The 12,988-nt window shown below is 38.7% G+C and overlaps 1 protein-coding gene across 9 annotated transcripts in view; it reads right to left on the bottom strand.

Annotated features, from left to right (window-relative positions):
- Window positions 1-12,988, bottom strand: part of LOC124233732 (zinc finger and BTB domain-containing protein 25) — a 44,492-nt gene that overhangs the window by 19,558 nt on the left and 11,946 nt on the right. For 4 of the 9 annotated variants that reach the window (XM_046650867.1, XM_046650868.1, XM_046650869.1 and 1 more), the window contains one exon: window positions 7,266-10,174. In XM_046650867.1, coding sequence (XP_046506823.1) covers window positions 9,040-10,174 — 1,135 coding nt within the window. In that variant the 3' untranslated portion in view covers window positions 7,266-9,039. Of the gene's footprint in view, window positions 1-2,341; window positions 4,545-7,265; window positions 10,175-11,572; window positions 12,441-12,988 lie in introns of those variants that run through there. The other 5 variants (XM_046650876.1, XM_046650872.1, XM_046650873.1 and 2 more) reach the window with 5 other exon arrangements.

Raw genomic sequence — 12,988 nt, 5'->3', positions numbered from 1 at the left:
TAAAAGAAAGATACACTACTTTTTGCAAACTTGTCCTCTCCTGCAATTCTGCTAACCCCTTTTTAGAACTCCCTTTAAAGCTGAAGTCTGGAGTCCCCAACCCCTATGTGAGTAACTACTTTTCCCTTTCTCCCTGAAAGCTTGTGATCACTAGGGGCTAAGTTCCTGAGCTTAGGAAAGAGAGTGAGCATATGTGTGTGTGTACATGAACATACTACACATCTGCAGAAAATCCTCAGCAAAGCTGGGCAAAGGCACCGTGAACAATTCAGGAGAATCTAGGTGAGGGGAGGATGGTGCAGCGCCCCCTAGCCTGGAAAACTTCCAAACTAAAAATTGTCTGAAAATTCCAACCTACCATAACAGCAGTGGCAGCAGGGTCCAGCAGTTTCTGCACATTAGCAAGACTGATGCACTTTGCCCACCATGTGCTTTGCAGCTAAACTCGAATAGAACCTTAGCCTTATCTTGATCTTTATGACAGTGCAATTAGGGGGAAGTGATTAAGCCTTTCATACACTGTTCACAGCTATACCTGTGACCGTAAATCCAGGCCTCCCACCCCTGCACTCCTGGGAGATGGGGAACACAGGGTGACACAAAAGCAGATGTAATCATTTGTACACTTGTACTCGAACTTTTTATTCCCAAATTCCTACTTATAAGAAGGTCTGGTCAGTGGGTCTCTGGACCACATCTGTGATCAATCAGTCACAACTAACGCAGCTAGAGACATGCATGCTCAAATCAATCAGATATCCTCATATATAAACTACAATGCAGAGGTTCCATGTGGAACAGCCATTTGTGGCAAAAAACCTTAGAATATCACTGCTCTTTTTTAAACAGGTCATCTAGCACCAGAGTGTGTCCATCCTCCTGATCGGAACTAGTTAGAACCGTCCTTGTGCTCTGTGTAAAGTTGAGATATACTGAATGCTGAAACAACTGGTCACTACTCAATTCAGGTGAAAAAAGTCAACCTAATTTTCTGATCTTTTATCCAGATGTGCCACAAACGGCCTTATCAGTAATTTCACTGATTTCAGACTGAATTTGCTTAGAATTACCTTTTTAGTTTTATGAGTTTCCTACATACCCTTAATGTCTGGCTGATGTTTTTCTGATCTGTGAAGGGTTAATACTGAATGACAATCATTATGGTTCATTAAACTCTAAGGCTTATCTATATTCATCTGGGTGATTTTAATATTTTTTTTCCATGAAGGTATAATTTAAATACAGTAAAATTCACCCTTTTTAGTTCGGTCCTCCAAATTTTGACAAACATATAAAGTTGTGTCACCTCGGGAGTACTGTTTTTCCCTTATTCTGATTTCATTGTTCTTTTTATCACCTGTGTATTTTAGTTTAATATAATTTCCTGGCTGCATCAGTGAAAACTGCTACTTGCTGCAGAAATTCAAAATGAGGGCTTCTTACTCCCAACCTTTAAGCCAGGATAGGGAAAGTCAGGGCTGCCATGCACAGCTGTGCAAACTGTGCATAGCCCCTCTCCAGGAGCAGCACTCATTTGTTGAGTGGCGCCCCCGAGCATTTATTGTGCACAATCTGCACGGTCATACGTGGTGGCTCTGAATGTAGCCAACAGTCTGAGAGATCTGCGAAACAGGAGATGGTTAAAGTAAAAAGAGGAGTCTTCTGTTTATATGCCTGCCCTCCCACACTTTAAAATACTGTGCTAGAAAGAGGACAGTAACCTCTGAGCTCATAGCACCAGACTTTGCATATATGTGTAAGAAGGGCAATGTTGGGAAATGAGAACTGGTCCAGCAAAAAAACTTTTGAGACTCACTCCACTGGAATCTTTGGTCTGCATTTTAAAACCTTTCCCCTTACATTTGCAAATGTTATATCCTTTTTGTAAAGAACCAGCACAGGTTCTTAGATTTTCCTCCCTACAAGGCAGTTATTACAAATACCAGTTACCAAAAAAAATTTTCTAATTAGATACTTACCTACATATGGTTTGGACTAAGCACCACATACCTTCCACTACAGAAAAATGTGGCAGCAGTAAATTCACAAGATCTCACCCCTCAAAAGCCTGTTTGGTCCACAAAAATCTAACATGGACCTTCCTGAAATTCAATCATTTGTACACTTGTACTTCCTGAAATTGAGTATAACATATAGACCACCAAGGGGTGACAACTACAGCTGATAAGGGCCTCCTTCTCAAGCTTCCTTCCTGCACAAGCTTCTCCCCCAGTTCCTAGGAGAGCAGGACCAGTCCAGTTGTGCAGAGAACCCCTCCCAGGACAGTGCTGTTCCCGCAGACTTCGGACAAGAAAGGACGCCATGGTTTTCTAACAGCTTAAGGGAAAATACTTTATTTTCATTATTTTGATACAGTATCACCATGTTGTTTCAATGAAAAAAGTTTCAACATTGTATAGACACTGGAAGAGAATTTATTTTAGAGGAAGTGGGTTCATTCTTTAAGCTGGCTAATCAGCTGTAAAATAAATTTAAGACAAGCATTTGATGATGAGCTACAAAGTCCTAGGATAATATTAATAATAATGCTGCAAGCAGAAATGATGGGAGAAAAAAGAGGGCAGACTGTATTCACTATTGGAAGGCAAGAAGAGCTGAAGGTGAAAGAACTCTATTCAAGATTCAGAAGGTCTCAACTTGCTCAGAGAATGGAGGTGAGGGGAGAAAGGAATAAAGAACACCAAGTTACAAAGTCAGTTGTTGAACCATAGTTGAAAGAGAAAATTAATTCCAGGAAATAATATACAGGCCAACCTCACAGGTTGTGGATGTGAAGAAAAGAAACAAGAGGCAAGAAACAAGGAGTGTTTACTCAAATGTCTCTGATTTATCTCTTGACCAGGCAGAACACCAAAAACTGAGTTTGATGCCTGATTAGAAGAGCAAATGTGATTGGGACTGAAATTCTAAGCCTTACTGTTAAAGACTTACAAGAATCCTCAGAAATGCTGAATATAACAATCACAGTAAATGTGATATTTTAAAAAGTTTGCTGCTGCTATAATAGATTTACATGTAAATTAGAAATATCTTGATCAAAGAGGGATGTCAAGATATTTCAGCACCTAATATATTATGGAATTCTAGAAAAATGCTCATTCGTCATGACTCTATAAAGTAAAGTAAGATCTGGCAGTAGCTAACTACTAAATAGTGAATTAAGTAGTGACGCCAAATTTGAGCTTAACGTGGAATAGATTTTCAAAAGGTACACTGCTGCCACCTTTTGGCAAGATTAAAAATTTACACAAATTACAACCTACGATGACATTTTAATTTCACAAAGAGACCTTCTTAGACACACAATTATTTCAAACATTATATTAATAGATTTAAAACTGTCTTGCTGCTTAATACATCTCTGATTTTTAATAATCACACTTTTTATTTTTTAAAAGCTTCCATAAAGGATAATAAAAATAGAACTTAATTCAGAGCTAACACATCTCATACTCCATAAGAACATTATTAACTTCAAAGATAACTAGGGCATAAATCCCCAAATTTAACTTTCTTTGCATTCTTTAGCTATTGACAACCATTGCAAAACTCACTTTAAGCTTTTAGTCAACCTCAGCACTGCGGACATTTGGCCCAGATAAACTGCATTGTGAAATGTTTAGCAGCATCCCTGGCCTCTACTCACTAGATGCCAGTAGCAACCTGCCCCTTACGCCACTCAGTGTGACAACCAAAAACAGCTCCACATAACCAAATGTCCCCAGGATGACAGGGATCACCCTGTGTGCTGGTTAACTTTATGTGTCAACTTGACTGAGCCACAGGGTGCCCAGATATTTGCTCAAACCTTGTTCTGGGTGTGTCTGTGAGGGTGTTTCGGATGAGATGAACATTTGAATCGGCAGACTGAGGAGAGCAGACTGTCCTCCCTAATGTGGCAATCAGTTGAAGGGCTACAAATGAACAAAAGAGCTGACCCTTCTGAGAGGAAGAGGAGCTTCTCCCACCTGACTATTGAGCTGGGAACTGGTGTTTTCCTGCCTTTGTGGGTCTCGAACCTGCTGGCTTTTGGAATGGAACTATACCATCGGGTCTCCTGGGTCTCCAGCCTGCCAACTGTAGATCTTGGGACTTCTCAGCCTCTGTAATTGTGTGAGCCAACTCCTTCTAATCAGTCTCTCTGTATATACTGTATATATGAACACACATACTGTGTACACACATACACACACATACACACACATACACACACATCCTGTTGCTTCTGTTCCTCTAATACATCCTGGTTGAGAACCACTGTTGTAGATTATGGTACTGGAGGAGATATAGTAGAGAGTAAATAGGGAAGAAAGAAAGGAGCAAAGCAAGACATGGCTGGGGAATGACTAGACATTACCTTTCTCTCCAGGGATGGGAGTTGGAAAGCACTTGACTAGGACACCAATTTTCTGCTAACACAGATCAGGGTTGACAAGAATTGGGCTCACTGCATCATACCTCCAAAATGTTACCTGGCAGAGACCACTTACCTCACACTAGGACGACACATTTGGGAGACACTGCTGTAAAACAAGAACACATTCTATAAGCTGAGCTAATAAAAGGTTTTGTTTACGACCAAGTCACATTAATTTATTTGTCGTGATAAAATACAGGAAATCCACTGTTTTCATTCCATATAGAGGATACAGAACTTTCTAAAAGAGTATTTCTGAAGCAAACTCACAGTACTTTAGGTGGAAGAGTCTAACCACGCAATCTCTCATTGATTTCAGGCTCCTGTATTTTCTATGTGTAACTTGTATTTTGAAAATTTCTTCAGTGGGCCTTTTTTATTGTAGAAGTTTTTAAAATCCAAGTTTCTTTTAAAGTATTTTAAGTTGATATTTGATCTGATCTGACTAAATGACTATTTGGCAAAAAACAGAAGAGCTGATGACAGTTAATGTCAATTGCATCAGAGCAATAAGCTACTAGGTCACCAAGTGTGGCACAGATACAGACTGAAACACAAAGATTCTTCCAGGTCTTGAAGACAAAAGTCACAGTTTCTGATTCCTGGTATATAAGACATTCAGGCTTGGGACTGTGTAATCTCACCAGTTTTCAAAAAGTCCAACGATACAAACACAGAAGTACAGCAGAGAATAATCAGGTACAGATTTCATTCTTAGCAATTTAAAAATTAATTATAATAAAATACCACAGAGCTATATTTAGTTTAAAACATACAAAGACACAGTTTACATTATGAAAACTCCTCACATGGCCTATTTTACGTTAATTACTACAAAAAAAGCATACTTCTCAAGGATCTGAGTTATATCATCAAGAATTTGCCAATGCAAATAAACGTTAATGGAATTATACATTTTCCAGACTATCTTTTTCCATGATTAATATGTATTTCCTTCAGGTTTAAGTGAGGCCTTTTCCAATACTATCTGAATAGAACATAATGAATTACTACGTTAACCCCATTCCATTTCTTGTCCCCATCTAGTTTTTGGATGACCTGCATCAAAGAAACAAAATGTCATTCTCTCCATTGCTTTTGTTCCTTTTCTTATGTGTAGACAACACGTTGGGGGTAACTTTCAGTAAACTGGAATTGGCAAGGTTTTATTCCCAATAATGCCAAAGAACAAACATCCTCCTTGCTAAACGCTAAGAGAAACACTGATGATTAAACTACGGTGGAAGAGGAATTGTAGCAACACTGCTGTTTCTACAGTATTTGTAAAAAATAAAAATAGAATTTTGTCAATTAATTATTGAGCATTAAATAGTATATGACTGCTCCTCAGATGTACTAGAATTTATGGGTTAGAATAGTGAAGTTAGTAAGTTTAGCTACAGAATAAATGTAGTTTTCTTTATATTGTTGGTTTTTATCAATAATGCTGAGAGAACTTAATACAATTTTAACACGAATCCTCACAACACCCCTGTGAGGTAGGGATTGTTTATATCCACTTTACGGATGGGAAATCAGAAAATCAGAGCAAGAAATAATACTCTCAAGAGATATATACAAAGAAATCTTGGTTTTCTTACAAGGTGGACCTCACTTATCAGATACTGAGTTCTGACAATATGCTAATAAGGACAAATACTGAAACAGTCTGTTTTTCTTCAGAAAACAACTATGTAGGATCCAGAAAGAAGGGAAAATTCTAAGCTGATCCAAGGCGAAAATGTCAGTTTAGTATTTGCCTGATACATTGATTAAGGTATGTATAACATTGGCAGTTTTAAGAGCTTGGTAATCATTATGTAAGCCATAATATATGACTAAGATTATAGCTCCATTTTGCAGATGATGTAGTCAAAACTAAAAGGTTTATCTGGAAGAACTTTTCTATACAAAGTAGCTTTTCTTAGTGAGGAATCATGTCTTTAAAAAATACACCCAGAGCACAGTGTTAATCATATAACAGTTACTTTAAAAATATGCCTGTTGAGTGAATGAAAAAAAAATAAACCTGGGGCCAGTCACACAACAGTATTCACTGGCTCTCGGCAACCCAGTTTTTGGGATTTTTTTTCTTCAAAATGGAGTTAACGTTTTTCCACTCCCTAAAACAGAGAAGATATTATGAAGACTAAGGAAAGAACATTTGCTTTGAATTCCTAATATTAAAAGGAACTATAGGAATAGGAATAAGAATACAATTAACCACTATTTTCTTAACACCCAACAAAGGTGGATATATTTCCGGTTTAAATTAATGTTGTCTACCACAGCCAGTCAGCCGCAGCAAACTCTCACTCGGCCCCGAAATGCTACCTACCCCACAACTCCTAGGCACCCCAATCCCACCCTTTAGCTACAACCATTCTTGTGTCAAGGACTAATGACTGAGCAAGTAGGAAAGAATATAGAAGGGAAAAAAACAGTAAAACTGTTACCTGAAGGAGAAAAAAAAGAATTTTCCTTGAAGAAGGCTAGGGAACATATCCTGAATAGCCTAACACACCTGATATCAATGTTAATATTTGTGTGAAATCTGTGAGGGCACTATGAGTTTGAATAACTGCTTAAACGATTTAGGTTTAAGATTAGATGAAGGTCTGACCCCAAAGAACAATGCGTTTAACTCCTCCCAATACGACTCACCCTCTATCAACAGCTAGTTAGATTATGCTCTCAACACATAGGAATCTATTTTTTTTTGAAGATTATATTTCTCCTTTTTCTCCCCAAAGCCCCCCAGTACATAGTGGTGTATTTTTAGTTGTGGGTCTTTCTAGCTGTGGCATGTGGGACACCACCTCAGCGTGGCTTGATGAGTGTTGCCATGTCCGCGCCCAGGATCCGAACTGGCGAAACCCTGGGCCGCTGAAGCAGAGCTCGGGAACCTAACCACTCAGCCACGGGGCCGGCCCCCCAACACAGATGAATCTTAGTCTCAGGAGATTTTATTCTCTTGTCTAAAGCAGAAACTCAACTGCCTTACACAATGCCCATTGGTTTTCTTTATTCAGGCCTTAAGAAAAACTTATCATTTCATAATTCACCTAAACTTGCTGTCTACCCACAGAAAACCTTCGTGCCCTCAGAATGAGCTGGATTTCCCTTTGAGCTCCCTCCTCACTGAACTCGTTCTGTTGAGGAACTCTCATGTTGTCAGCAAATGTCCTCAAAAGTGTGCAGTCAGGGAGGAGCTCAAAGAGTTTTTGTACGCAGTTGAATTCTAAGCTTCACAAACCAAATTGGTTAGATATTATTAAAATCTAAAGGCTTAGAATTTAACAGGTAGCATACAAAAAAGATGAGGCTGTTTTGAAGCTTCTCTCTTTTATTGTTCTTAACTATATAGTATTTGAAATTTAAACGTTTCAGAAACAATTTAGATCTATCTTTTGTGGTGAAGTTTGACCGGCTATTTCCCAGCTACATAGAGCAGGAGAATCTATCATTTAGTCCATCAATCTTAATTTTTCTGGAGTTTTAGCTTTGTAAGTTTCACCACTATAAAAGGGAGTTAAGTTTATTCACAGAGGGAAAGCTATCGTGGATTTTAAACATAGTTCCAGGACACTGACTTTATCTACTCTGCTAGTTTTATAGACCAGAAAAAAGTGAAAACCATGCCACTGAAAAATTACTTTTTCAAGCAATTGTTAGAAAATTAACATAAACTCAGGCAGCCTAGAAAATCTCCTGACACTGAGGGTAGAAAGATAATTTGTATTTTATCATTTTCCTCTTTAAGCTCATGTAAACCCCTGGTCATAAAAATCTCAAATTGCTCTTAGGGTCTTTAAGAAAACACTCTAGGTTCAGGTGACAACACTGGGGTGTTAGTCAACACAGATCTACCTGAATCTCTTCTCTGTCTCTGACTCTGGGGCTTCTACACTCATCTGTGTGTATGTAGCTGACTGTTTCTCTCTTTAAGCTTTTTTTGACGTCTCACTCTTCTCCCTCTCTTTTACCTAAAATACTTTTTATTGAAAATGAGATATGCTCAATGTTAAAAAATAAATAAAAACCACGTAAGATGTTGCAGAGCTAGTAAGTAAAAAGTAATTTTAAAACTATTCATGATTTGGTATAGCTATGCCTTAAAGCAAATTTTTACGTTATATAGTTATGTGTTAAAATAACTAGTAACTTTCTATATGGCAGAAAATATTTTAAAATAATCCTCATAGGCGCTTAATTCATATAAAACATTAGCCAAAAGTGATAGTCTAGAATATCCTTTTAAAAAGATTTCACTTACTTCATATTCAATTTGCTTTTACTGATTCTACAATCTAGAGTAACTTAGAAATTCTATAAATATCCACTCTAAAGTTCCATATTTCTACACTGATTTCTAAACTGCGATTTATGAAAAGTTCACAGCCCTAATTGAAGGTTACATTTTAGTAGTCATGTATTAATATATCTTACAATAAGAAGACCTAATATATACAACCTTAAAACTATAGATAAATGGCAAAGAAAAAAAGTCAATAGAACTTTAGGAGGAAAATAATTCATGAATAAAAAAATCCACGTTAATTTTTTTCAAAATTGATATAAAAATTCTGAAGGAGAAACTGCTACTCAACTAGGATAGTGTCCACATTTTCTTGTGTGAGCTCTGACTCTAAGGCACAAGATGAGTCTAACGGTTCTTGCGACAAGCGAGAACTTTTCAGGGGGACATCAGACCAGCTGTCACAGAACGGCTGAAATCTCTGGGCTAATGCATTACCAAATCTTTGGCATCGGTTATATCTGTAAGATTTACCTTTGTGTGTGTACATGTGTTCCAGCAATTGGCTCTTTCGGAGAAATTTATGACCACAGATGGTACAGGTGATTTTTCTTTTCCTTGAAAAAGAAAAATTACAGTTTAATTCTACTGGCTCTGTGTCTTTGGAGATCAAAGACACTTGACTGATCTGCAAAGGCTCTGTGGTACCCCGGTTCGAGTGGTCAGGCTGCTGCTCGTTCTCCTTGACAATGAAGGAGCTGAGCCTGCGGCATTCAAGAGCCTCGCTAGTTTCATTAAGTGGATGCACTTCACCAAGGTCATTACTTTCCAGAATGGAAGCAGGGACACCAAATGGGAGGGATCCAGACACATGGGTGTGGAGATGTTGCCTTAGATTACTACGGGAATCAAAACGTTCACCACAGTAATGGCATAAGTGTATTTTGATACTGCTTTCTGTGAAAGTGGGGCCTGTCACCTCTGACGAGAGTGAGGGATGGCTCTGAGAAATCACAGATTCTGGGTCACATCTCTCCTGCTTGATGGACACTGGGGGCTTCTGGTGCTCCTCCAAGGCCTGGGCGGCAGGGTGGGCCCTCTGCTGGTCTGCAGTGCCATCATCCAGCCCAATAGCAAGAGAGAGCTGCAACTGGGGGTGGTCACCCTGGACAGCAGCTCTGTTTCCACTGTTATTGGAAGGAGCTTCTTTGACCTCCAGCCCTTGTTTGACAGCTGTTTTTTGGGTCGTTGAGATCTGAATGCCATATAAATTTGAGGACTGCACAGTCTCTGGTGAGAACACTTGATTCATTTCGGTCGCAATATGAGAAAGGTAGTCGGCATGAAGAAATCGAATCCCTTCCTCCAAACGACTGTGATCCACAATCTGTTTTGGCCCTTTCCCCGTGTACATGATGTGCAACAAATAGCTGAATATGTCAGGCTGGATGTCAGTTGGTTGTATTTTTATGCATTCACTGTTAAAAACGAAAAACAGACCCACACAATGAAACACCCAGTTGGCCTTTTAGTTAACAGGATACAGTCTTAACCTAAAGCAAGTTCCTCTTAAGAAGTTCAAACTTCGCAATCTGCCTTGATGGAAGATGGCAATAAAAGCTTAAACTTTCATTGTACACCAGTTTCATGGCCTAGCAACAAATCTTCATGTATTCAATTTATTTCCTAAAATTAGGAAACACGACAGATATTCTGAGTAATTCAACATTAACTTAGTGGCTCCTAAGTAACATGCACTATACTGGTGCCATGGGTTATAAAAATGATGAATAAAATAGCTACCCTCCTCTTAGGGAACTTAAAAGTCTACTGAGTATATAACTAAAAAAAACTGAAAACAGGGACTCAAACAGATACCTCTACACAGATGTTTATTACATTATTCACATTAGCCAAGAGATGGAAACAACCCAAGTGTCCATCAACAGATGAACGGATAAACAAAATGTGTCATATACATACAATGGAATATTATTCAACCATAAAAAGGAATGAAGTTCTGATTTTGCTATAACAAGGATGAACCTTGAAAACATTATGCTAAGTGAAATCAGACACAACAGGACAAATTTTGTATGATGCCACTTATAGGAAATACCTAGAATAGGAAAATTCATAGAGACAGAAAGTATATTAGAGGTTACCAGGAGCTTGGAGGGGGAGAGTTAATGGGCACAGTTTATGTTTGGGGTGATGAAAAGTTTCAGAAATAGATAGTGGTGACGATGAGAAGCTCTGTTTTAAGCATTTTAATATTATTAATCCATTTAATTTTCTTAACACCCTGGGGTGGATATACTAGTCTAGTGTTTCACAGAGAAGGAAACCAAGGCACAGAGAGATCAATTACACTGCAATTATTTTCTTTACATGCATTACCTCTCTATTAGATTATAAATTTCTTGAGGGCAGGGAGTGTAATTTACCTTGCACTGGGGTCTCCAACAGTGCACAACATTGTGACTGTAATTTATGCCACTGAATTATACAATTAAAAACAGTTACAATGACAAATTTTGTTATACATACTTTACCACAATAAAAAATATTCAAAATTCTTAAAAAGGTCTATTAAAATCGGTAATATTTAGAATTTAAATTACACTAGCCTTATTTTGGCTTCCCAACTATATTAATATATCTACTCTTTAAATCACAAATGAATACAGGCATGACTTTGAAAAGCTTTAAAATAACCCCAAGCCAAATTTTTACATAGGAATCTAGAATTCAGATAATAGATGGAAATATCTGTGTAAGAAGAAATCAGGAAACACCCTGCAAAATGGATGGTGAAGACAACCTGAGAGAAGTGCTGGACGTCAAGGAACACTGGGATCAGTCACTGAACTTACCTTCCCGGAAGCAGAAGCGTGTGTCAATGCTCCAGAAAGCACTGGGTGTCAGCATGCTGGCAACCCATTTCTTCAGTCCTGATTCTCAGGATTCCCTCTTGGGTTTCACTCTTGGCTCTGACCCACCCACTGCCATGGTCTGTGGCAAGGTTTTTTTCACATCAGCACAGAGCTCTGTTAACTGAGGATTGTCAGCTGCTCCACAGAGACACCACCAGCAGGCCTGCCACTTCAGTATCTCCTGCATTTACTGGAGCCTGATGCCTGGTACACAACGACCGCTTTGAGGGCTGAACCAACTCACAGCTTCTCAGACGAGACTGATGTGAAGGTAGTGTTTCTAATCTAGTTTCTACATTGCCGCTTAGGTCAGAGAGGAAACTCTTTGGTGTGGCAGAAAAGGCTACCCAGAACCTGTCCCCCACTCTAAGCTCCTCTCCTCTTTGTGCCATACATTCTGATCTACTCTGTTTTCTGAGTGTGCTAGCCTGGCTCATATCTGTGTGTTTTCATGCATTTTTTCCCTCTGCTTACAATGTACCTTCTTGCATTCCTCTACAACATCTGAAAACTCCTCCTGATCCTTCAAGATCCTTCAGGATCTTGTTCCAACCTGTTCCAACATTCTCAAAATAGGGCTGCTGACACTCCATTCTACCTTGTACAACACTTCCATTATAGACTTATCACATTAAGTATTAATAATAGCAGCTAACAGCGCTAAGCTCTGTTCTAAATATTTTAATATTATTAATCCATTTAATTTTCTCAACAGCCTGGGGTGGGTATACTAGTCTAGTGTTTCACAGAGAAGGAAACCAGGGCACAGAGGGATAAATTACACTGCAGTTATTTTCTTTACATGCATTACCTATTAGACTATAGATCCCTTGAGGGCAGGGAGTGTAACTTACCTGTTACTGGGGTCTAGAACAGTGCCTTACATGTAAATACTCAATAAATAGTTGAATGAATGATCAATTAAAAATGTATAATTGAGGGGCCAGCCCAGTGGCATAGCAGTTAAGTTCACACAACCTGCTTCAGTGGCCTGGGGTTCACCAGTTCAGATCCCGAGCATGGACCTATGCACCACTTATCAAGCCACGTTGTAGCAGGCATCCCACATATAAAGTGGAGGGAGATAGGCACAGATGTTACCTCAGGCCCACTCTTCCTCAGCAAAAAAGAGGAGGATTGGCAGCAGATGTTAGCTCAGGGCTAATCTTCCTCAAAAAAAAAAAATGTATAATTGAGGCTGGACTCCTAAATATTTCATATAACATCTACTAAAAAAACATAGAGAGTGTTCTATCACTTTCAATCTAGGATGAATTAAAGCTATTCTTTAGAAAGAACTCAGAATCTGAATGTCACTTTCCAGCCCTCTCTCTACATACCTATCATGTTGGGGTA

This window comes from Equus quagga, unplaced genomic scaffold, assembly GCF_021613505.1.
Source record: "Equus quagga isolate Etosha38 unplaced genomic scaffold, UCLA_HA_Equagga_1.0 220_RagTag, whole genome shotgun sequence".
NCBI lineage: Eukaryota > Metazoa > Chordata > Mammalia > Perissodactyla > Equidae > Equus > Equus quagga.
This window is presented reverse-complemented; position numbering and strand designations above follow the sequence as displayed.